This window comes from Sipha flava, unplaced genomic scaffold (assembly GCF_003268045.1).
Source record: "Sipha flava isolate LNK unplaced genomic scaffold, YSA_version1 34_pilon_pilon, whole genome shotgun sequence".
Taxonomy (NCBI): domain Eukaryota; kingdom Metazoa; phylum Arthropoda; class Insecta; order Hemiptera; family Aphididae; genus Sipha; species Sipha flava.
In genome coordinates, this window is record NW_020273045.1 from 241,911 (window position 1) to 268,797 (window position 26,887).

Below are 26,887 nucleotides of genomic sequence, written 5' to 3' on the forward strand. Positions count from 1 at the left end.
TGCACCGAAACGCGTGCGAGCGTACACGGGGGCCTACGCCTACGGGGCGCGTCGCGGGGCGCATTGTTCCGCGCACGTCTCACGCGACGACACACGTCCTCCGTCCGCAGCCACCGTCTCGGCCACGCGCGTTTCGCCCGACCGATCGTGTCCCGTAAAACGTTCCGGTACGGCACACCGCGGGCACGGCCGCCGTTCTCGTTCCGTTCCCGACATTTTTTTCCCCGCCAACCGTTCCGAAACGACGTCCGCCGGACCGCCCCTGCGCCGTCACACGAGAGCCGGATCAGCTCTCGTCCCGTCCTCCGAACCGCGTTCCAATAATCAGTCAAGATTCCATTCTCAACGTTCAAACAGTCTTTCACCACCAATGTCAACTACCTGAAACGAAGGTGGGTAAACGTTTTGTTCGGTTTTCACGCGTTCGGCGTTTTCCCGTCGGCCCCGCGCGTTGTTCTCCGTGCTCGTTCTCGTTGGTCGGCGCAACAAACGTAACCCATAACGGGTTTTCGAGAAAACATCGCAATGCTATCGGTGAAACGTAGCGGACGCATCGGTTATTCGATTAAACGCCACTGGTTGAATCGATGGTCCGATTTCCTTGCGCGGTTTTCCGTCTCCGTTCGTTTAACTCAATAGCTCTGGCCTTACGGTATCTCCATAACTTACTCGGAACGTCAGCAAGCTCGTGCGATTACAATGCTCCGTGACTTACAATCGTGCACCGTATGTAGTCGCACGTTAGCTGTCAAGTTCGGGCACACGAAAATAGTTACGTTAATAACGCGTATCGTTTATACTTCCACAATGAACAACTCGAGGACTGCGGTAGCGTTCAGTTATAAATCGGGGTTGCTAACCACTCTCGAGCACCTCCCACCCATGTTCACCTACAAACGATCGAATATACCTGCATTGCTATATTATTAAATGTCTATTGTAACGAACCGAATGAAACGCATTTGCGGTTATTTTTATTTAACTATGTGGTTTAGGTTTGAATCACTTTTGCATTACTTAAACACGTCACATTACGAAGCGCATAGCACTACGACGATAGAGGAAAAAAACACTGACTGGTGTTCTCAAAATTTGTTTTTGAACGATACTCGCTTCAGCGCGTACGGCGCGTACTATATTCTGTCGTTCCCAATCGTTGGCACCCGAATATTTCGGTTTCACAAATAGGGCACGGTTGGTTCAGTGTTATTTGCACAAGTTGAACGATTTAAGTTTTGCTCGTGACTTTATATCACACGTATACAGCGATTATCGTACAGTAGCTGTGGCCCGAAACAATTAGTTCGATTAAAACTTTTTTACCAAAAGTAGTCCCTCTTTAAACTAATTTATGCAGACGAGCACATGCGTTTCGTCGACTGGCCGTCCGAACGGTCATATTATTTCACTACTCTCCGGGTACTATTGGCAGCCACGATAACAATTTATAATTTTGCTTCTACGGGTTTCGGACGACTGCGATTAGCCACACCCCGTGGACAACAGTAGTATTTGTAGCCAGTGGCGGACTGGCCTGATAATATTTTAGAAATTAAAAATATAGTATTACGATATTTTAATCGACAGAATTGGGGGAACCTAGTGAAGTTATGAAAAAAAAAAAAAACATAATTATGTAAAAAAGAAATTACTTTTAGAGTTAATTTCAATATATAGGTATTATATTAAAATGCGAACACTGTATCCATATATATAAAAAAAAATTCTTATATATTATGTGAAATTTTATGTATTTACATAAAATGTTGAAAATATTTTTTAAATAATAAGGATTTCGAATAAGACTCGGAAGTTGTTGCATTTGCATGTTTTTTTGCATCATTGGATTTATTGCTAAGTAGGGTAGAAATTCATTCCAAAACACATCAAAAGTTTTAAGTGCATATTTTTGCATACTTAGTGATTTTTAGATTTGAGAGCATATATCTTGATTTTACATTTTTAGAGCATCTTTTATGATTTTTGAAGATTCAGTTTGAAAATTCAGAAAATAAAAAAATGAATACATTCATATTGAGAGGATTTTCTTGATATTCTTGTATTGAATTTTTCAAATTTCCATTTAACATTAAAAACAATGTTTTTCCCCTATTGGTTAATATAATATTTATAAATTATAACTACAGCTAGCTTTATCTAAAATAAAGTATTATTCAAATATCAAATAGGAACAACTATTATCGAAATACGATGATTTTCTATAAATACTTTTCTAGGAAAATAACTCAATGATTATTGAACATTCTACAAGTGCATTTTTTTATTCAAGAAATATTTTTAAAGCTATTTTATTATTATTATTATAATTATTTTAAATTACGATTAAAAATTAAAAATCAGAATTATTTTTATTACTTTGCTTTTTCTATATTTATAATTTTATAAAATATTTGTGCAAAAGAAAATTTTGTGTACAAAAATAAAATATAAGTACATATTTTTAGTGCATAAGTGCATGTATATTCAGTACTTTTTAAGTGCATTAAGTTCCAAGCCCTACTTATGAACAAATCGTTGGTCCCCTGTTAATTTTTGGCCTAGCAAAAGAAATTCCCGGCCTAAAATATTAACTCAGTCCGTCCCTGGGTGTAGCTTGTATATCTCGTGGTCCTCGGCTATTTTCCCGCTAAACCCGTTCTGTACGTAGAGATTGCTAAAACTTTGAGACGGGATCTAAGTGTCATGGGTTAGAGCGGTAGCGGATGTAATAATAAATCGTCCGATGTAATCTCGTCGCTGAGAAAATCGTTGACATTTTATCTTGTACAAATAATATAATACGTTTTCTAAGTTTCTACTGATTTTTTAAGTTATGGTTTTCGTCATAGTCGCTATAAAAATCGTACAGTACCTACACACTGCTTTGTCGAATCATTTAATTGTTTACGACGAAAAGTGGGAAGGAAAACAAAGTGAATTTATACTTTATATACATCTATAGAAACATCATAATTTACTGGACGGGCTAACGAACACTAATTTATTCGTTTATGCTTCGAACTTTATCACCCAACGTCAAAATGTTTATTACTACGACGACGCGTGCAAAGTAATGCCGTATAATAAAATTATTAGATTCTTGTTTTACGGTTTTATATTATTTCATTTACCGAAACGGCAGGGATTTGATAGGAAACGCGAGAGAGAGAACGTTTTTAGAAAGTAACAATGGAAAAAAACATTATGCATAAAATGATAACGATGTACTATGATAAATACGGAAACGTTAAACGAAACGATAATGTTTTTTAAACAAGTGCTCGTGTAGTAATACTGCAAATTTTTAATTAAACTGTGGGGCGGTGAAAATGTAAAGCGTTAATAACGGCCAGTCGTTGTAATGTTATTATAATTTTTAATTATTACATTATTACGAACTACCAAAATATAATTGATTCCCGTACACGATAAACGAAAATTAAGAAAAATATTTTAAGATATTGTATTGTTATGATTTATAGAAATTTAATTAAAAATAAAAGAATCGCGTGCAAACTTCCGTTTCATGTTGTTCGTAAGCCGTTATATCGAAAATGTTTTCACGGATTAACGCGAACTCGTTTCTTTTTTCACATAGACCTAACGATATTATTAAATAAAATTCTTTTAAACTTCATGTTAACGACATTTTGTCGGTCCGAGAATCGATTTTTAGATCAATTAATTGCAGGCTAAGTCGTCTTATGTTGCGTTCAACGACGGAGTAAAAATATTTGTCCCAAAACATAACTTTTTGTCGTCAATCCAAGTTCTAGAATACTTATCTCCGATTAACTGCCTTTGCTCCATGTTACGTCACAGTTAATGACTCACTGTATAATAACATAGGAGTAGAAACAGTAAAAATCATAAAAGTTAAAGTACTGAAAACAATACCACACCAGTCCCGTCAAATAAACCTAATTATCACAAATCAAGGTGAAAAAATAATTATTTCAGACCGTTTACTTTACTGTCCATAACGTCTGTAGCGATTTTCTCAACCTTAAAATTGAATTTCTGAGAATTATATTATTTCGACACACTAATTTTCATGCAAACATTATTATCATTCCAAAAAATTTTGTTTGTTGTGCACAAATTATTTAACCGATTGTGAAATATTATTTTTCTCTATTTTTTTTATCAAAAGAAAAAAAACTTTTCATCATCCCAGTGGTTATACATTTGTTTCAATAAAAAAAACGGACATGTTTGTATAATGCTACATTTGAAGAACCCGTGTAAACATTTTTCGTTACCTTTAACGTTGGAATCGAAAATACTGGACATCATTAATTTGAGTGAATGACATAAAATGTACTTTAATAGAGCATATATCATTTGGGCAAGAAATTTACCACCGATCGTTTAGGGGAACTTAGAAATTATTGAATTAATTAGTGAATTAACATATTTAACGTAACTTTCCAAACAATTTTATCATATTTACTATAGTTATATAATATTATATCGTTTCAGCCGACAGCTGATAGTTATTTTAGTCACGGATTAAGATATACAGGACTGGACAAGAGATGCGCAGGGGTTATTTTACGAGTACTTTTTTTTCATGTTTAAAGAGTTCAAAACCAATTTAAAAATATAGATAGGGAACGATAATTTATCTATATATATATAGAGTTATCTAAGAGTCCTGAGTCCCTAAAACTGGGAAAGAAAATGTATTATTCTGTACAAATGTCATAAATACATGTATAAAATCTCGATCGACGATGTACTAGACATATTCAATTAAATTGAATTTAAATTTCACCCTAATGATGTGTATAAATTCGCCCAAACGATATGAATTCATTCGACCAAAAACCTAAGACGATGAAGAATCCTTTTACGTATTATTAGCGCTCGATGAATCCCATAAGGGCGTCAAGCCGAAAGCAACCGGTTTGATAGGTAACGTATATTATCATATTGTGATTACCAACCCGCGATAAAATAGTTGACGGGTTTCCAACACTTTGATACTATATGATTTACGTTGAAACGTTGAGAAACGTTGATAATAATTTTTAAATTGTACACATAATACCGCCATGTCGTCATTGATTATACACTGTTGAATCGTATAATGAAAAATCGTACGTATAGACACAAACATAAAACTTGAATTTAGGTAACACTTGAAAAACACATATGGTCGAGTCGCACGACCTCCACGGAAGACCGTTTACGCACGTGTCTTATGTGACTTATCAACTCGCTTTATCTTATCAAACATATTTGTTGCTAATATGCTAGATGATATGAATAATTATAAGATTGTTGTACGGTTGTTTTTTACAATTCAAAAGTGTTATATTAAATTTATACTATTTATACTGTTGCGAAATGAATATACAATATTTATTTTTCACGCGATACTACAGACCTGGATTTATTGTTATTGATATTGTTTAATTCTACAGCACTTGAACGGACCATGTAATATTGTGTACTATCCATATCCTAACCAGATGACAGAACTGGAAATCATACGGTTGCTTCAGTATTCGGCAATGAGTTTGTCGTACGCAACGAAATAATATAACGTTTATTAATTTTGATTGTTTAATAATACGAACACGGAAACTTTAATTCTTATTTTAACGAATTTCCAAATGCTTCCTTTTTGTAGATAAAGTCAAAATTCAAAGTGTCATGAATACCATAACGGCCATAACTACATAACTATATTTTCCAACCTTGTCTTATTTTTTTTTTTTTTATATTTGAATCGGGACTGGGGTGTGGTACAAACGGAGATCAATTCACCCCCCCCCCCAGCCTCATCGTTTATTGAATAATCAATTTTTCAAGTTTACAATTTAATCATGACAATGGAATGAAGGGCCTCTAACCCTCCTAGTGTTGCTTTTGGCCTACAATATTTAAACTTAACTAGGTTTGTAATTGTCTTCTCCGCTCTTCTTCCTCCTTCTTTGTAAGTATTGTATGTACAAAGTTGCTAATGGTGTTCCAGTTCTCTTTTGATTTGAGCATTATGTTCGTCACATTTGCTGGTGTTACATCTGTCCCAATTAAGGTGTTTGCTCGTGTACGTTGGGTGTACCATGCATCGCATATGAATAATGTGTGGTTGGCATTGTCGATGTCCGCCCCACAGTACTAACACATTGGATTGTCTAATTTACCAAACCTATGCAGGTATGCTGGGAAGCAGCCGTGACCGGATAAGGCTTGGGTAAGGTGATAGTCTGTTTCACCATGCTTTCTGTTCAATCATCTCCGTATGTCTGGGTTAAGTTGATAGGTCCACCTGCCTTTCATGGACAATCCCATCTGATTTGCCATTGTGAAAGAAGCTCTTCTCTAGGATCTCTCTTGGGCACTTCCGGATCTGCGAATGTTAGCTTTGCTAAATATACTTCTCTTCGTTCTTTGGCCAGCAAATCTATGGATGGAAAGTCGGCCAGTACTTGGGAGGCTTCCGTGGAGATCGTTGAGTATGCGGATGCAATTCTTAAGTTTGTTTTACGCTGCGTTTTTAGGAGTTCGTTCTTTCCCGATTCGCTCATTTTATCTGCCCAGTTTGGGGCTCCAAATAGTAGTATCGACACGACGTCGCTACCTATTAATTTACGATTCCTTGGTTTAGCCATGCTTATGTTAGGAAGGATCCTGGATAGTTTTTGTACGACTTTGTTGGCTTTTGTCTTTGTGGCTTTTGCTTGTTGGGTAAAATTTAATTTTGAATCTATTTGTAGTCCAAGGTATTTAATGTTTTATTTTGATTAGACACGGTCCTCGCCGATTTGAACGCACATTTCGTTTCTTGTTCTGGTGTTTGTGATTATCATTGCTTCCGATTTTTATGCTGCTATTTTGAGTCCGTTATTCGACAGCCATATTTTTGTGGTATCTACTGCTTCTGATAATAAGTTACCCAATTCGATGGAGTCTCTTCCTACGGCCACTAGGGCAACGTCATTAGCGAATGCTAGGAACGATACTCCAGTCGGAAATCTTATACGTAAAAGGCCGTCATATATTATGTTCCACAGTGTAGGGCCTAAAACGGAGCCTTGTGGGACCCCACTTAATAGTTTCACGATTTTCTTTTGATCTTCTGTATTGATAACTAGGGTTCGATTGTCTAGGTAGCTATCTATTATTTGCCTTATATACATTGGGACCTTTTTTTCTTTCATCGCTTTCATAATTCCTTCCCATGGGGCTGAATTGAGGCGTTTTGAATGTTCAATGTAAGAATACCAATTTTTTTTCTGGGTCCACTTAGTTCCACGATCTCTATGCACTACGTCTGTTGTGGAATGACCTTTGCGAAATCCATATTGCCTTTGATCTAGCCCACCGCTGTCGTTCCAACCTCGTCTAACACCATTCGTGTTTAGTTCAATAACTGAGAAATTGGGATACAGAATTATTTTTGAATCTGTATGCATATTTACGAAGAATTTTTTAGTACTGAGATAAAACATCGTTGTAAACTCATCACAGAGTTTTTTATAATCAAAAATAAAAGTAAAAATGGTCAAACCTAGTCTTTGCAATACAATCGTTTTATCGTCGACCAATTTTATCTTGTTTTAATATACAACTGCTGCAACCACACTGCTTAGACTACTTACAGCAATTGTGTTATTACAACTGGAAGATACATAATGTCACAGGAAAAATAATTTTTTTGTCGAAACGTTGTACGAAGTAAAACTTGTTATTGATGGGGGTATATTGCACACCTCGACACGCGCGCCGATCATTTGTCGTAAAATACACGGAATCAATTACAGTAGCGATAAACGTAAAAAATATTTAGATTAGGGAGCCAAATCGATGACTTAAATAGGAGAGGAGCCATGCGCGTTGCGTGCAGAGCCACGTTTAACGGGGGGCAAGGCGAGATAGTCACCCCGGGACGGCAAATTTTATGATGTTTGATGGAGCGGAAAATGTTTGAGGATCAGCATAAAGTATAAAATATATAATTATAATTGTTCTTGTATGACTATACAACTATAATACATATTATTTTTATTATATATATTATTTTTTATTGTGAGTTGTAATTTTCTTAAGGGCAGCATATTTTAATTTGCCACGGGCCGGCTACATAGCTTAACGCGACATTGGTTGTAGAGATATGGTTAGGATCGGAAGTGGCCAGGCAAGGATAACAGTGAAAATAGGAGAGTCCCATCGGGGAGAATAGGTAGAATTAACGATTACGGGGTACGGTCGGAATCGCAAACTTTTTCTCCGGGGAATACGTTAAACGCGTGTGGTTAGGGTGGTGATGGCAGAACGTAGGGAACGTTTTTACACATTTCTTCCGTAATTATTACTTTCGTAATCCGTCGCCATTGTTGAACGTACACACGGATTCTTCTGTCCGCAGGTTCTCCTCAGGAGACCTATCAGCGGAAGCGGACGATGCCGACCCGTCGATGGCTCCCCCGGACCAGCAACAGCCGTCCGCGGGGATGCAATCGCAGCAGCGTGCCCAGCAGCGGCAGTACGCGTCCAAAACTTCGCGGTCACAAGCTGCTACGCCCGCGTCCGAAGCTGCGGACATGCGACTGGAGTTCCAGCAGCAGCAGCAGTACCAGCAGCAGCAGCCGAGTAGCCGGACCATTAGCGCACCGACCAGCCCAGCCAAGACGAGGGATTCGATCCTACAACGTGTCCAATCGTTGACGGACGCGGCTAAGGAAAAGGCCAATTCCATAAGCAACGACATCAAGTGTAAGTGTGAAATCGATATCATTCGCTTTTTTTTTTTTATTTTTCCGGTTTCGACGAGGGTTTACCAAAAATAGGGGCATCTCGTTCGCGAGTGGTAGGGGGACAACGAGCTTAGACCTTATTAAGCATTGCAATAGAACTATTCCAAGAGGAGATGATTTCTTTTCTCATGAAGGATGTGTTGCGGACAGCCACCTGATACACACTCGGTCACAAGGTGCACCCATAAAATCTTATATGAATTTATTCTGGGGGGGATCAAATTACGAAAGCCCACTTTGTAAGCGTGACAAACTCTCGGTTTCAAAACGTATTTTAAACAATTTATTATAATTCTGGAACAATATTTTAAAACGATTCCGTAACTCATATATTGAGTATACAAAATAGAATACTAGTCAAATTTCAATTTCAAATTACAAATAAAGTACCAATATATATTGGTACTTACGTTTCTTTCTATATCGGCTAATATAATTAATATATAAAATATTCATATTTTAATTCGTAACAACAATCGTAACGTACTGTCAATTGTAAACTAATATAACTTATATTGTGTAGCGTTTAAGTTCTGTAATAATTCACAGAATTCTTTGAATGATGAGAGAAAAATAGAAGCTTTACCCAAAAACGTAAATTAAATTTTAAATTCCCAAAATTGCTTTCGATAATCGATCAAATCGAAATAATACCGACGTAGGAGTTGCATTAAAATACAGTGCGAGTAGCGCTATCCTAAAAATATAGGGTTTATATTCAGAAGTGAGTCATATGTTTAAATATTGTATGTATTTCTATCGTCGTCATGGTATTGAATAATTAATTCGTTGAAAAGGTCAACTTTCGTGTCCGTTGTAAAGTAATGGGATAAGTCGTTCAACCATATTTTTTCCATAAAACGAAACAGTAAATATATTATAAGCGCGTGGACACGGCTTTGGTTCGGGAAATGACATCCGTATTCCCGAGTTATGGCGTAAACTAGAAAAAACGTCGACGGTGCGCGTTATGTTTGCTTACATCTCGGCGAAATACTGAATGGAAAATCATAGTATACCAACATGTGACCCAACATTTTTCTTCTCTCCGGAATCAGGATAATCAGGACCTATGTGCAGATGCGTTCGTCCACAATTGAATCCCATCATCCATTTTCATGATAATCGAGGATCATGCCACGTGATACAGTCAAAACAGAGATCATTTGTTTTTCGTGCACTCGATTACGGGTGTAAAAGTTAGTGCAATGTTTTTCAATTTTTTGGGCAGCAGCGTCCAATATGATATTGGGTGTTTCAAAAAGAACGCAGGATTTAAATATGTTATACATTAAATTTATTTCTTTAAAAAAAAAAACATAAAATAAGTTACGTCGTCTTGTTGTAACCATACAAGAATACCAATTGAGCTCAGTAATTTTCTTTGGCCTTATTTGGACCAAATGAACATCAAAATGTTTTGTTTCAACTTGTCACACTTCAAGAAAAATAATCACTCTGCTGCGTGAGAAGTTCCTGGACAGACTAATTTCGTTGCGTAAAAACTAAATCCACCCACTTCGATCTTGAGACTTGACCCCGTGTGATTTTTTTTTTAGAGTTATAGGGATACACTAAACTATGAGTTTACCAGAACAAAGTTCGGACTATCTTAGTCATAAGCGAGAAATTCGTTGTGTCAACTTGATGAAGCAATGTATGATCGAGTGATGGTAAACTTTATGGAAAAAATAATCGCATGAAGGGCTAATAGGGAGGGTCATATGTCTGTTTTTCACTGTTAAACCTTAATTTCTCCTGAAGACAATGATATATTTGTTATGTTTTTTTAAAAGAAATACTTTTAATTTATAGCAGATTTAAATCCTGCGTTATTTTTGAGACGCTCTATACATTATTTTCTGTACTCCAGAGAAACTCGCAAGAGTAAAAAAATAAATTCTAATCCTCACCCGGCACAAATAATTATAGCGAAATCAAATTTTATCTGCTATAACAACACAATGAATTATACATTTCAAAGATTTATTTCCAATTGTATTTTTGAATTTTATTTCAACGATTATTTCAACAATATCAAACATTCTAAAGTACGAAAATGTTGATTTCGTGATTTCATTTTCAAAACATTTGTATGCGACCCGTCGAACAATGCTTGTGACCGTAGTTCGATTAGCAACCCTTTTATTGTATGAGAAACAATGAATAAAATAACACGCACTGCTCTTCGCAGTGGAAACCCTACAAAAGTGCTAAATGCATACCAGTTCTCTAGCGGGTGGTTCTCGTCACTTTTAAACGTCGCTGAGAGGTTTCCGTTGGAGAATAAAATAAATCCAAAGAGGAAAAGCCTCTTCTATCGTAACCTCGGGAGTAAACGGATAAAAAATAAAAAAAACACAAGGCACTCGAAACCGGTGGTGACTGTAAGTAGTTATTATACAATGCCGCTCTTAACCTACTGATATGGCACGTCTAATTATTACGGTATGGAATTCGAACGACTCGCATGCCCACGGGTGTATATTTAGTTTTTTTAACTTAAGAGTATTAAAATGATTTACACCACTCCGTTTTAACACACGAAGTCTTTTAACATCAGAATGATATTATACATTAAAACAATCGAGAAAATCTAGATTGATTTTCAATAAAGAATCTTGTATTGCTTAAAATATGAAAACAGATTTAAAATTTTTTTTTTTTTATCCCATTAGTATATGCGTACTATACATCAGTACATCAGTACACGTTCAAATCAAATCAAATAAGATTATTAATTGAAATTATTTCTCATCATACATGCATGTACAGTTAAATTATTTAGACATAATTTTTTATGTATATTCTGTGTTATAAAAGCAAATTAAATCGAGGCACTTGTTTACGACGTGGGAATGTCTGACATCGCCGTATGCGCGTTAATGTCGTCAGAACATGTTTCAATCAAACATTTTGGATACCGTTGTATGTTTATATGTGTTAGGTTAGGTTGTGAGTTAAACGGTTTATTGTTTAGAACATCTGAATTATTACCACGTTCAGTGCAGACTAAGTCCACCTAGAAATCACAAACTATTTTCGATTCTAAATATAATACTAAACTAATTCGATTACACGTGCGTGCAGCGAGTACAAAGCTATGCACTCTATTACATCGCAATTATCTTAACATTTATAATGGCGTGCAAAGAGTTCCAATGTGTTTACGAATAATTTGATTTTGCTCGCTACGTGGCTTAATTCGAAAAGAGATAGCACGCCGTATATGTTACCTTCGTGTATTGTACAATTGTTCGAGCTTTAGAAAATATCCTGTAAAAATACATTATTCAAACCGTCGTTTCGGTTCAATCAATTTCATCTTTGCGTAGACATATTACACGGAGCACCTTTTAATATTATTGTACCTATTGTGCCTGTCCGTGTCGAATTGAGTTACCATAGTAACCAATACCGCTTTTTATACATGTTAGCTTTTTGCTAAAAGAATTTTAATGAACCTAATAATTTGAATCTGACTACGTTTTTTTTGATACTAACTCCTAGGCAATATTAATAATTTCTCATAATTTTCTAAAGACATTCGAATAATAATGCAAATTATATTATGTTATATTAAATTTAAAGTATAATATTCATGTACAGAGATTACATGTATTTGGAACATATATTTTATTGAAATTGATAGGATTTTGTTTAGTTATTATAATTATATTTAATTTTGAGCCCGTAAATTACTAATATAAGCCCAGAATCTTAGTACTGTCGTATAATCTGTAGAACGTAAAAATACGAAGAGACCATGATAATTGAGTACACAAAATTAGATATTAATTGCAAATTTAAATTGTTGATAAAATTATATTGATCGTTACTCACCGATTGATATTTCTACTAATTCCAGATACCACGGTAACACTTTATACTTACTAGCTACATAATGTAATGTTCATGGTTGTATTCGTTATGTGGGTACTCGTGGTATACTGAAAAGGGCTTGACGCTATACATTTAGATGGTCACTCAGCCAGAAGCTTACAAATACGTCAGTCGCAACTTTAATCACAACGCTGATAGGTAAACGCTACCATCCGCTGTCCTACTCCTAGTTTTATTCTATATGCATCCAACAAAAATAGGTTAAGTTCGATACACCATAGTTATCATTTATATTTTCTCGTGAACGGTTTGAATTGCATTTGAATACTTTCCGTTGAAAATTATATTTCATCCAACCAAAAAGTCACTGTGGTTAAACATGTACGCGATAAAAAAAAAATACACGACGACCTGAAACAATCTAAAAAATAAACAACACGAAACATTGTATGTTTTGATAACCGTGATAATCTCAGACGGTTTTTGATTTTTATAAATCCTTTCACCGTTGGCGGCCATTCACGATTGATATACTTACGATTTCGTAATAAAACCTCATAATAATATTGGTTTTGAATTTCCGGTTTGTTTACAGACGCGGCAGCTACACGACGGCAGCAGAGAGTGAACAAAGATCGCTTGTTAACGTTACTCGTGGTCGACGACGAGAACTTTGACTGGTAAAAGAAAAATAAAACAATAATAGTTTCGAATTCACTATGCATCTGTCACATCGTCCGTTAAATTATTGTTGTATTGAATTAATTTTCGTTTTCTCCCGTTTATCTCGTCGCCCAACGCTCACCGCAGGTCCAGGTACTTCCGAGGCAAACGTTTCTTTGGCGATTTCGAAATACACGTTGAACAGGCGGACATCAAGGACTTGACGGTGACCGCGAGCGCGGACAAAGGATGCACCGTCAGCATGGTGGTACTGTCTCCTTCCGGTTCCCGCGTGATCCGTTCCTTCAGACCGGACTTTTTCCTTTGCCGGCAAAGCGTCAGGGACGCCGGCAAGGATTACAGGAACGTTCTGCTGGGACTGAACATCGGCGGTGTGCCCAGCATCAATTCGTTAAACTCGCTGTACAACTTCCAGGTAAACGGCACGCCTCACCCGTTCGCAATGCGTCGTGTGGTCGATGAGGCGATTGCGCGCAAACGTCAACGCATACGTTGCGCACGTCATCGTGTTTGCCGCGATCGTGTTTCATTCCCTCCGAAATCGTTTTTACCTACAAATTCTGTAACGGTTTTTTTTTTTCACGCCTAATTGCTATTTGTTGGTTATTTTCGTTTTCGCCATTCCCGCGCGAGACGTCTTGTCGCACCACGTCGCGTTTCGGACACGTCAATACCGGCGCGCTAACGCGTAAAAGACGACAGTTCGATTTTACATCCGACCTAGTGTGGTAAATATTACGTTTACGTTTTCAGGACAAACCGTGGGTGTACGGGCAATTGGTGCAGCTCCAAAAAAAGTTGGGCAAAGAAAACTTTCCGCTTATCGAGCAAACGTTCTATCCGACTTCCGGCGAGATGGTAATTACGAAACATAAATATTATGATCACTGCGACTAGTATTAGACGAAAGATACACAATGGCGTTTGTGTTGTTTAGTCGGTGGCCACACAACTGCCAGTGGTGCTCAAAGTCGGACACGCTCACGGCGGCGTGGGCAAGATAAAAATAGAGAACAATTCCGACTTCCAGGACATGGCATCTATCGTGTCCGTAGCGTCGACGTACTGCACCACGGAACCGTTCGTGGACAGCAAGTACGATCTGCATCTGACCAAAATCGGCGTCCATTATCGGGCTTTGATGTGAGTACGCTGTTGTCGCAAGATCACGGGGCGCGTTGATCGCTGCACGCGATCGCGATCGACGCGGCCATTGATCTCCGTTCGTAAAAATCGAAATTTCCAGGCGTAAAAGCGTTTCGGGCAATTGGAAATCGTGCGTCGGCTCGGCGATGCTGGAAGAAACCGAAGTGCTGGAGAGATACAAGTTCTGGCTGGACTCTGTGGCTGAACTCTTCGGTGGCTTGGACATTCTGGCGCTGGAGGTGGTCGTGTCCAAAGACGGGATCGAGCACATAATCGGTGTCAACGATTCGGCACTGTCGTTGTTGGGCAACCAGCAAGAAGAGGACAGGAAACACATTTTCGACTTGATCGTGGAGAGATTAGAAGTACCTATCGAACCGTGGTGTCGCGGGTTCCTGTTGTCGTATTCGACTTCTCGACCGTTACTCGGCCGCCTTCCGTTCTAAATCTGTATACCGTTTGTAAACTTTATTGCAACGTATCTCTCGGTGGTTACGTTCAACCGGGACTGCAAGTATTGCACGATTTTGTAATTAAAATGTTTCCGAAACAGAAATCATAAAAGTTCCTAATATTTATTAAAACACCGTTAGAAACGGATACGAATATTTCGAAAATCGAACGAATGAACTCGACTAAAACTTTACACACTAAATATTCTTCTTAACTTTCGCCTTTTTGGATCGATAATTTTTAGTTGGTAATGTAATTTTACAAAAATACAAATCGTGATGGGTACAACACGATTGCGAACGAATGCCGCTTATCAATGATTTTTTTTTTTTTAAGTAAAAACTATTCTATATATTATGAATAATAAAATGTTACATTGTTACATTATAATTACGTTACAAACTAAAATAAAATGATAAAAATAATAGATAATGTAAAATAAATTGAAAAAAGTAAGGTTTTAAATAATAATAATGTTAAAAAATAATTTTTCTACATTTTTTTTTTATTTCAATTTTTTCCTTGGTAGGAATTTCTAGTTTTTGTGTAAATATAAAACAAGATTTTTATGGATTTTATAACCATTGTAATTTCTTATTGTTGATTCAATCATAGATTTATCTTTTTTGGCCATAGGATTATGAACATTGTTTTTAATAGAATTTATTATTTTCAAAGTTTGTGCCAATATATATATATATATATATATATATATATATACCTACTATAGATAAATAGTATATTAGTAATCCACCTATCTTGTCCGGCGCAATAGCAGAAAACCATTTATATAAATATAATTGACAGTTCAATGAATCTGGCAACGCCGCTCGAAAAATGGCAGGTAAAAACGTTCGCAATTGCGGTACGAGAAAAGGTCCGTTCGGAATCGTTCTATTCGCAATTGTATAGTACCCGTCGTGATATTTGATTTCGATCAATCAATATTTTTGTTTATTAACCTAATGCAAATGTCCATACGGTTTCACAAAATTATAATTTCTTAGAACGCCTAATAATTATCATCTCATAGCAAATAACATTTCTTACATCCAATAGTTTACATTCTGTGTAATTTACTCGATTTATTTATTTTTTTGTAGACATATTTCATTAATTTTTTTCCGAGTCACGTGTACTCAGAACCAATAATCATAAAACAAATTTTTTGGCAGACAATCGGTAGCATTTGAATTTTTCCGGTTTCGAGAAATACACCCATCGATCTGTTTGACGAGAAGTCGATCCCATCAGGAATTCACGTGTTGCATTTTGCAATCGTCACAAATGTTCAATAAAACAAAAACGTATTTTATTGTACTTTAGACTCAAGTTTTGGCAAACATGGCCACTCAACCGTTGGGTGTGACCACGCAAGAAGAAGAACCACCAGCAATTCCGGCCAGAAGGGATTCTTTAGGTAAAACGATGTTTCCGTTTATAAAATTGTTTCTAAACAAATATTTAAGTGGACTGAACATCCACATGCTTAGTATACATACGACTACACAAATATTAATTCTGTGGAATCAATTGTATACGGTTGGTTTTGATATTAGAGTAAACTGATCTGTTATCAAAATGAAAGGAATTATTTGACTTCTTACGTTGGTTTTTTTTGTGATATTTTAATTTTTTTAAGTTAGTCAAATATTTAACTTATTCTTAACTTGCTCGGTTAGTTTACTCTAACATTAAAGATAAAAATAACAAATTGTGAAACTTTACGGTTGGTTGGTAAACAAGAACAGGTGAATGATATTGCTGTATTATTTTAAACTTGTACCATTGTTATCGAAAAACACGATGGTGAATGAAAAACGTCAGGTTGGTTAGTTTATGTTTCTAATAATGTTTGATATATAATCTATATTAAAGATGGTAGAATTTAACTAAAGACGATTCAACTTTTAATCAAAAATTGAAAGTAATTTATAATCAGTGCAAATTTCATTCAAATATTTAAGAACTAATATATTATAAGTATAGGATAATTGTTTCTTCTAGTCCCTACAATTAATATTTATAAAATAATAACCAAAACTAATAGCATATAATGGAAATTCGTCGAAACACCTTATTTCATTAAAATTTAATTTTTAAACGCTCACAAAACTTTTTAACGATATTCCGATAAAAACTAATTGTTATTTTAAAAATAGATTATTTTTATTAAGAACTTTTTCTCTTCATAGTTTAATTGAGTTGTTCGTGACAAATTACTTTTAGGTGGTGCTGAGTTCAAAATTCGACTTCGGTTGAAGTTTATCGTGTTTTTTCTCTGTTTTTTTTTTTTTTTTTTTAATTCGGAAAACTGGTGTGTAATTCAAAAAACGACCAGTACCAACAGGACTGATATGAGGATTTATTTGGATCTGATTTGCGTTCAGAAAACAGAAAATTAAAATTAAAAATCACGTATCACAGTAAAACCAATACATTCCTGTTTTCACTCAGAATTTAAAAATTGGCTTTGCCGAACTCATATTCGTTACGATGTACGTTTGTAAGACGGAGAGAACATATCATAGTGCATTACTAATGCGCAGTACGATATCGATGACGTGTATGGATGTTTTAAAAGTGTTTTTTTTTAAATTGTTTTTACATTTTTGTTCTGTATAGTTTCGGAGAGCAGCGTGACCAGCAGCCATCAGTCTAGCCAACCCCCGAAAGCGAATCTGAGTCGTCAAGGATCGGTGGTCGCAGCTCCGGCTCAGACGCAGCAAAACAAAGGGACATTGGATGACACCGAGGACACTATGAAAAATTTGAGAAAAACGTTTGCGGGAATATTCGGAGAGATGTAAACGGAGGAGGAAATGGAAAAAAAAAATAAAAAAAGATAAAAGAAAAAAAAATACAATACCCAAAATTGTAAACGTTTTATGAGTGCTTTTGAATCGTACGCCTTTTAACGTCTAAACGAAAATTATTATTATTATTATTATTATTATTATTATTATTATTATTATTATTATTATTACTATGTTAATTATACGGTATGAAAAAAATTACGGAGGAAACTCTACTCTAGAATAGAAAAAAATAACCAGTTTTGTTAAATCGTTCTGCGCACTAGATAGAAACGTTAAAAATGTTAAAATCGATGGGATCAGAGATAATATTGAATTCTTCAATTACGTATTCGTTAATATTTTATTTGAATAGCATTGGGTGATAATACCATTAGACAATACCTGTGTTAAGTTTTGATTATAATGTTTTGTTTTTAGCTTGTGCTAAATCGTTATAGGAAATATCTCGTTTGTAACCCCTCACCTTTCTAAAAATATTTAATCGTTTACAAATATGATTATGACATCATTATAAATACATAATATATTATCTAAATACACTTATTATCCATAATAACATTATATTTCTTCGAATATTTTATGCATATATTATTCTTATATTATGTGCTATACGAAAAACATTTTAATTTTTTTTTAAAACCGTCATAACCATGATTTAAATTGCAAATATAATATCGAGTGATTAATTAAAGCAATATATGTGTATATATTTATATATATATATATATATATATATATATATGTGTACACACACAATGTTATATTTAATATTAAAATTAATATATAGAATAGACGTAATGCAAAAATAATGATAATATGTAATATGAGTTAATTATGTATATCGTTTTTCTTGGTTCTCTTGGCTTGGTATTATAATAATGCATACTATTTTAAAATTCTTTCCTACTATTTAACGTATTACGAAAACTATAATAGAGCCCGAATAGTATATAACATTAGAATGTTTTTGAATTTTTATTAGCTTGTAAGTTTTTATTGACACCAAAACAAAACTATTAACAATAGTATTGATATTATGTTGAGTTTATCATATTTTTAAATAATTATGTATAATATTCTTAATAATGATGCAAAAAACACGGTGCAACAATGATATTCGTCAATGTGTATAATTATTATTAATTAATAATGCTGTGTGTACGATATAATTATAACATAATGAACACAATAATATTTTATGGAACAAATAAAAACAAGTAGACTCATTTTTTTAATAGTTATTTGATACAATATTTTATGATAATAATTACTTTAATGAATAATTATTATTACTCTTTGTTATATTAAATAAATTCGATTTTTTACGGATCATAATTATTTATTCTTGATAATGTTATTTTAAAGAACAAAACCATGTGAAAACTAAAGGGAAATGATGTCGCCGCAGTCAGTTATAGTATGACTATTATAATTATATTATTAATACTTAAAGCAATAATATTGATATTTGCGTCCAACATTGAGGTTCCGGATTCTACTGGTGACTTTTTAAAAAATCCATTATCTAGCAAGCAAATTACCTCGTTGTTAATAAGTAATGCTTATTGATCCATGAAGAGCTACATCTTTGCATAATCTTATAAAAGGATTCATTTTATTATTATCGATATATAACATAACTTTTGCTATCAATGTAACTTATTGTTATTGCTACTAAAAGCGAATCAAAAGCACACGTGTTAAATATCAGAATTTTTTCTTTATTTACTTTAACAGCGGGTAAAAGATTTCCGTTTAATATCACTGATAATGAAGTTGATCGTAATCCTGAAGTGTTTAGTACATGACCAATATCTGAAAACGGACTTCTATATTTTGATAATCGTTTGGAATTTATTATTTTTTTTTTTTAATTTTGATTGGTTGGTCTGCTTTATTTCTCCAATTTTCTTGTGTCATCAGTTCATCTGCTACCATTATATTTAAATCAGATTTATCTGAATTGATAAAAATATCATCATCACTATAAAATTCCGATTCAACATTATTACTTATGTCGCTATTTATATAAATTTCCTTATTTGTTTCATTACCATATATCATATGAATACTGCTGTTGTTTGATTTAAAATCATTTTTTGATTTATAATCTTGATTTTTGTTAACTTGTAATGATCTGGCCATTATCAATTCTCTTTCTATCGATAATAAATGTGAACCAATAAAACGGTCTATGGTGCTAAGTGATTGACTCAATTAATTTTTGGAATGAGAAAAATATCCTTCGACTGATGCTGAAGTGGCTGTTTCATGCTTTGATTTATAGTATCTAGCCATTATATTTGTCCAGAGAGGAAAATCTTTCGTAATCCTAATCCGAAGAAGAGAAGCACATAAGCCAGGTAAAAAGTACCCATTCAAACGATCACCACGTGTAACGGAGAGAACTGCTACAGGTTCTTTAATACTTTTAATAAATGTATCCATATTATTTGAAATATTATTAAGACATTGAACATTATTTTGAATATCTTCATTTTCTTCAACTATTTGGTCATCTGAAATTATATTTTCTTTGAAATCAACATTTATTTTCTTCAACTTACGATATGTTCTAGACGAATTGATTGAACTGGGTGATATTATAAATTAAAAACGTAATTTTTTTATTCAGTTATCTTCTTTGGGAAATCCATCGGTACTTAAAATTGATGAGGTTACAAATTCCAAAAAGTTGGTTACAAATAGTTACAAATTGGGTTTTATAGGTTACAATTTGTTTTGGACGATTTCGTTGAATTGGGGGGGGGGGCTGCGTGAAGTTAACCTCTCATTGAGAAAGTACCCGTAGCTTGAAAAATATAAGGTTACAAATTCTAAAAACTTGGTTAAAAATAGTTACAAATTAAGAAAATAATTATTATTTTGGAAAGTATTTTTTATAGTGGGGGGGCTAACTTCACACTCGTATTGATAACGGATGTACGACCTGACACCAATGAGGAATTGAAATTGGGTTACAGTATGGTCGTTGGCGTACCGGTCACAACAGTCAGAAAGTTCCCTGTCGCGTGCGTATAGGGCGCAGCTTGCACATGCGAATGAAAATTTTCGGTTGAACGTCGACTCGGCGCCCGGCGATGACGTCACGAGGACATAAACTGGAATACGGGAGTTCTCGGACGATCGGGCGACGAAATTAATGGCCCACAAAATGTCGGCAAACAAATAAACGCTAGCGGAACGGTAATAAAAACGGTACGACAGAGGCTAACACGAACGCGACGATGGCGATCGGAAACTTCACAATTGCGACGCGTAAAGGTTTCCTGAAGTCTTTCGATGACGAGAACGGACAAGAAGACTGTGACGGTCAAACCACGTGGTGCGATGTGCTACGGGTGGCGAAACGTATAACGAAAAAACACTGACGACGGGTCGGCGGCGTACAGTGTACACGACGTCCGCTAACAGCGACGACCGGGAGGAAAAAGTGTTGTCGAGTTCATGGTGCGAGCCCGACAACCGAGAAAATAAATTCGCGCGCGAAAAACACCGATGCGTTTCGTACTCGAACGGATGTCCAACGTTGTCGAAACGATAAAAAAACAAACAAAAAAAAAAAATAATCATATATTTTTACGCGTAAAATAAATTAAAAAGTTTAACGAGAAGTCGTTCAAAATAAAAACGCCGCATTGGCCTTACGCACGTCCTCGGTCTAACGTATCCGTCCGTTTGTTCGGACGGTCGCGAAGCTCTCGTCGACGGGATAAACTTAAGTACTACTCATCGCACTAAAGCGCACGGCACGACGCGGGATGTGTTGTTAGAATCGTGCGCGGGACACACGTGCACGTCGCGGCGGAGGACGATAAATATCGAATATGTGATACGTATGAAAACTACAAAAACTGTGTAAAACATATGACGTCAATTAAATTTTCCATCGCGAACAACGTTGTTTCCCGGCGATTGATCGTTGGGTAATAACGCGCGTCGGTAACGGTATTCTTACGAGTTTAATGTCCGGTGCTGTATACGTTCGTTTTTTTTTTCCACGCGGCACGTATCGCAATCATAATAACGCGCGACACCGTCTAAAGTTGATAATATTCCGAACCCCGTCACGGGTCAACGGTGCGAGTTCAACACCAATGTTCGATTACGCTTTAATGAAAACCGTGTGACGTATATTACGTTTATAGAAAATTATTTTGAAATCTACCGTTACTCCTTGGATATCCGATTGCTTTCATCCGGTGTACCATGCAACGCAACAAAAGCGCCGGAGCACTTCGTGGGTTACCGAACGATTTTGTACGGGTCACAGTAAAATTAAAAAGTCCACGTAATAGTTTCGTCGTTGAACGTATTAATGTATTAAATGAAAAATGGTTTTCGGCTGACCAGACGTATAAATTCACCATTTCGTTATTTTATTGTTACCGAGCTACTTTATCGGTCGACGTTCACGGAAGCGATTACATTTGATAAAAGTTCGATAAAATAGATACTTAGGACGACGTACTTTTAAAAAATATGGAACGCACCTTTCCCCTCTTGTTTACATTTCGGGATAACGGAACAAAAATTGGAATTACAAGACGATTCCGGATAATATAAAAGCTCTGGCCATACTGAACTAATCAGTTTTTTGGCATCAATTATCAACAATTTCAACGTTTCTATATTAGCTTATTTCTCGTGTCCTGTTATGGCCATTTGAAAGAAAATGTGTGGCGCATAAAAACTTTGATAAATATCTTATGTCACTGATTTACAAGGATCAAGAATCGTTGATCTACAACATTTCATTTATTCGTATTCACAAAGTTTTCTCTTGAAACTTCAGTTAATTACTGAAATCACAATGACTTTAATCGAGCGCTGTTTCAAGAAACTCTTCTTGGCAGAAAATAGCATCGAAACAAATTATTTCGTCGTAACGCAATGATGTTTCATTAAATAATATTATATTTGATTTGTGAGTATTCGTCTTTTGATATTAATTACAAAATGTGAATTATATGATGAACCTTTGTCTTTAGAGTTATGAGCGTTAAAGTTCTTAAGACGTAAACAAATCATACTAATATTATTGATATATTTTAATTTTTCGGTTCAAACAAAAAGCTTCTCACATTAGTAAGGGGTACGCAATGCTCCGATCAGTGGTATCAAGGGGTATGCGTGAATGAAAAAAAGGTTCGAAAACGATGGTAATGTATAATGTATTATCTGTTAATGGAACGATACTTAAGGTTGGGTTAGTTGTTTATATGTTCCACTTATTACATGGTCACAAAAAATAAAACAGTACATCAGATGCTGCCCCCGCACGACAATATTATTTGGACGATATTTGGAAGTAACTCCAAATTGTAATATTTTCGGCCGTAACACAAAACATCGATAAATCATCCTTCCCCTTCAATTAGTCGTGTCTACCGATATCAGGCCTTACGAGCACGTAGGAAACAGGACTTAACAAAAGCCTTCCTCGTTATAATGAGTATATTTTTTTTGTCTTTCGTTTCAATTATGAATTCTTCATTCGCAAACATATAACCTCGGCAACGGGATTCGTGATGAACATTTATCTAGATAAGATGATATATAACACAAATTAATCTTATCTATATAAAGATGAAAATATATACAAATTTATCTAGATAAAAAAAAAAAAAAAATAGATAGTTTTTTTTTTTACTTCTATTATAAATTTATTAATAGTGAATTTGTATTATATACACAAACAGGAGCAAATTAACACGGTTAAGTACCGTTAACGATATTAAGTATGTAACTATATCGAAAAAAAAAATTATAATAAACAGAAAAATGTTATGGATTAATCGTTTTTATTTTTTTTTCCAGAAAAAATCACTCAGAGAATGTAATAGATACCCAGAAATGCGAATTGAATTCGATGTGCATATTGAATGAATTATGTATGTCTCGTAAATGGATGTAGCCAAAATACGATTTTTTTAAAGAGGGTGATAACAAAACGTTTACGTATTCAGCAAAGTGCACTGTTATGACAAACATCGTTAAAGGTAAATGATTTAATTTAATTTCTAATCATGTTCGATACATTATCAATGTACCGATTTAACAGTCCAGGGATTGATTAAAAAATAAGCTAAGCGAATAGTTGCCACGATAGTATACAACAAAACCTTATGAATAGTAACGTTTCTCTGGACGAAAATTTGGGGAAAAAAGTCGTCGAAAACAAAATCAAAGATGACGGGACATTCGGAAAAGCATGTGCTGGGCTCGCCGAAAAGAGGGCCATCGCCGCTGTCGTTGACGCATCAGCGCATACTTTGGGCGACGACAAAAGAGTCAAGAAAGTCTCTACGATCAAAATGTCTAAAAAGGTCGTAGTTCGTCCGGCGTCCTTGGGACAACACGATACTGATCGTCCACTCAGGACCACCAAATTCCCAAATGGCAATGATAACTGCGTGTCGGCATCAACTGAGTCGGTAAATTCTACGAACAATGCCGATATCGCTAATCGCATTCGTCTGTCGAATAACCCTGGAGTGTGCAAATTGAAGGTAATCGCATTTGTTTCACTTAATCGCTACCGTTTAAGAACGCACGTAATACATTATGTGTAGAATATTCAGTGGCGTAGATACAACTTTTTTTCTAGGGGGAGTGTTAAAGAGTCAATTCATAATATTCTTAGTATATCTTAATCCGAGGTCCTATATAATAATATTACTTTCAACATGGTATTTTTATCTCCCATATTTAATGACAATTATTTTGTTACTCAAATGTTTAATATGTACCTAATCATAGTAAAATTAAAATATAATTTTGCTATTATTTGCAAATATTAATAAATAATAATTAAATATCATAAAAAAAAATTTGAGGGAGGTGGAAACACCTTACACCCCACCCCGTGACTACGCCACTGAGTATATTTTAGTATAATACTTATATAATAGGATAATAAGATTTATTATTTGTGTGTACAATTTCTACTATTTCGCAGAAATTGAATTCATAAATATGTTAAACGGTTCCTTTTTGTGTTGGTCTCGTGAATCAAATTGTAGAATAAGAAGGACTATAAGTAGAATATGACATTTGCAACAGCTCTACACTACTAATCGGTACGATTCCGATATTTAAGTTTCTTTACAGGTATTCAACTTGATTAAATATACCGCAGTATTATTTATATATTTCCAGGAAAACATTTCGTGACTCTTCAACTTGCGATAGCTCCTGGGACGTTGACTGTTGTTGGCTACGGGGAAACAATCATTGACGCTCAAGATGATGCGTCTTATGAATGTTTGAATCGCTTCAAAGCAATGTTAATATAATGAGCGTCCACCCTAAGTTAGGTTATTAGTTTAAATAGATAAATATATGTAAATAACCAAGAAGTTAGTGAGCACTTACCACTGAACTTCTACGGCACAAATTTGAAATGGAAAACATTTTTTTTTTTCATTTTTTTATATTGTGTTAAAAAACTTAAACCAGTACATTCTTTAGAATACAATTGTATGAGGTACAATAGTCGGGTGAATCTGGATTTCAAGAGCTGTTCGATCGATTGGACTTGGGTCACTTTGCCCACTAAAAAGACCGATCCCATTGTATCCCGTAATCATCAAAAACTCGTGCACAGACAACATAAACTGAATAAATTCTCCGATGCATTATTATGTCATTAATTTAATCCGTTGAGGAAAAACATCCCGTCAATTTATCGATATCTTGTTTGCATAATGTGATTGTCACACAACATATTATAATACTATAGTCATACTAAGACTATATTTTATCAAAACTCTGCTAATAACCTGTGTTATATCATATTTAATAAGACATTATATATAAATATAAATACATCTTGTAGTAATAATTTATACATTTTTATGTTAAATAGAAAATTAATATCTTATGAGATGTAATAAATATCTGTTCAATATTATATAATATAAATATTTACATATGTATTTATATTTCTGGTACATGTAAGCACGGTTGCGGTATTTTTAGTACGGTCGTTGATTACTAAGGTTATGAACTATCAAATCCTCATTATGAGATAAGATTTAATTAAAACGTAATCGAAAATAAGATGAATTAATCGTCGTACTAACTGTATATCAATAGAAAAATTTAACATGTTTTGATACAAATAATAATCATAAAAATAACAAGAACACGTATCTACCATTGATTTCCATGGAACGTTAACGTTGCAGGCGCAGGAAAGAAGAGAATATTAAATATAATGTGATTATTGTATGATATTGTGATATTATTATATAATGTATATCAAATTAATTGTAGTAGGTACTTTTCCAAGAAATATATTATGTATCTATCTAAAGTATGGACCTTACTGTATAACAAATAATACTTGCTTTATAGTGACTTAATAGACTTTCAGTAGAATTATGATAAGGAATAATTTTCTTCGAGCACAATTGACGAATAGCAGATATTTTTGTTTCTTTGTTAGATATAATTTTATAATATTTTCCAGTAATTTTGTATTTTATAAGATTCCATTTCATTTTTACTTGATATAGACAATCCAGCTATATAATCATTGGTGTCTACATTTTCAATAATGTCTTCAGTGGTGTTCACCTCCTTGTGTATTCTTACCCTTATTTAAGTATTTCTCCATTTTATAATAACAAAAAATAATTTCAGATGTAATCACTAACTTAGTACTCACTAAGAAATTCTCACAAGTGAAACAAATAATGATTACTCAGTATTCAGATAATAACATAACCATAGGTACATGTCCTTCCACCGACGGGTGACGATAGAAAAGTTTACGGTCACAATTAGATCGCCGGGCACACGACGAAATCGTATCATGCAATGTAATAATATGTTTATAATAAGAAGACACTGAAATTGTGTACTATTAAAAGCTATTTACGCTGTTTACCTATAAATATCTACTGATAAATAATTATAAATATACTATAATTTCCATCAACTATTCATAATGAATTAGTGTTACCAGATCTATAATGACTGCGGTTGGTGAAATATGATTACAATTTCCGTATCGGATGTGTAATAACTGTACTTGCCTATATTTTTTTCACCTAGAAACAAAAACATTAGTTCATAAAAGTAGTCCAATATTTTCTTTTTGTAAAATGTCCAAATTACCTTGAATGTCTGATTCTTTGGTAATTT

At 34.6% G+C, this 26,887-nt stretch overlaps 3 protein-coding genes across 3 annotated transcripts; 2 read left to right on the forward strand and 1 right to left on the reverse strand.

The window, feature by feature from the left end:
- On the forward strand, positions 1-17,755 carry LOC112687428 (synapsin). The gene is made up of 9 exons (XM_025560125.1): positions 1-392; positions 8,381-8,727; positions 13,207-13,291; positions 13,422-13,710; positions 14,049-14,153; positions 14,233-14,438; positions 14,542-14,806; positions 16,221-16,314; positions 17,520-17,755. Exons 2-9 carry the CDS (start codon positions 8,430-8,432, stop codon positions 17,702-17,704), a joined length of 1,527 nt encoding a protein of 508 aa, XP_025415910.1. The 5' UTR covers positions 1-392; positions 8,381-8,429; the 3' UTR covers positions 17,705-17,755.
- LOC112687442 lies at positions 6,288-6,623 on the reverse strand. Its single transcript, XM_025560166.1, has one exon. The coding sequence runs from the start codon at positions 6,621-6,623 to the stop codon at positions 6,288-6,290; it is 336 nt and encodes a 111-aa protein (XP_025415951.1).
- A 5,785-nt stretch (positions 17,756-23,540) lies between the features above and the next one.
- LOC112687502 lies at positions 23,541-25,496 on the forward strand. The gene is made up of 4 exons (XM_025560233.1): positions 23,541-23,736; positions 23,799-24,246; positions 24,696-24,816; positions 24,896-25,496. The coding sequence occupies exons 2-3, from the start codon at positions 23,863-23,865 to the stop codon at positions 24,708-24,710; spliced, it is 399 nt and encodes a 132-aa protein (XP_025416018.1). The 5' UTR covers positions 23,541-23,736; positions 23,799-23,862; the 3' UTR covers positions 24,711-24,816; positions 24,896-25,496.
- Positions 25,497-26,887: the final 1,391 nt, after the last annotated feature.

Excerpts from the sequence above, each read along its gene's own strand:
- LOC112687442 (XM_025560166.1), bottom strand. The coding sequence starts at position 6,623 with ATGGCTAAACCAAGGAATCGTAAATTAATAGGTAGCGACGTCGTGTCG.
- LOC112687428 (XM_025560125.1), top strand. The coding sequence starts at position 8,430 with ATGGCTCCCCCGGACCAGCAACAGCCGTCCGCGGGGATGCAATCGCAG. Across the intron at positions 13,292-13,421 it reads GACGACGAGAACTTTGACTG|GTCCAGGTACTTCCGAGGCA; the intron begins GTAAAAGAAAAA and ends CGCTCACCGCAG. Across the intron at positions 13,711-14,048 it reads ACTCGCTGTACAACTTCCAG|GACAAACCGTGGGTGTACGG; the intron begins GTAAACGGCACG and ends TTACGTTTTCAG.
- LOC112687502 (XM_025560233.1), top strand. The coding sequence starts at position 23,863 with ATGAATAGTAACGTTTCTCTGGACGAAAATTTGGGGAAAAAAGTCGTC.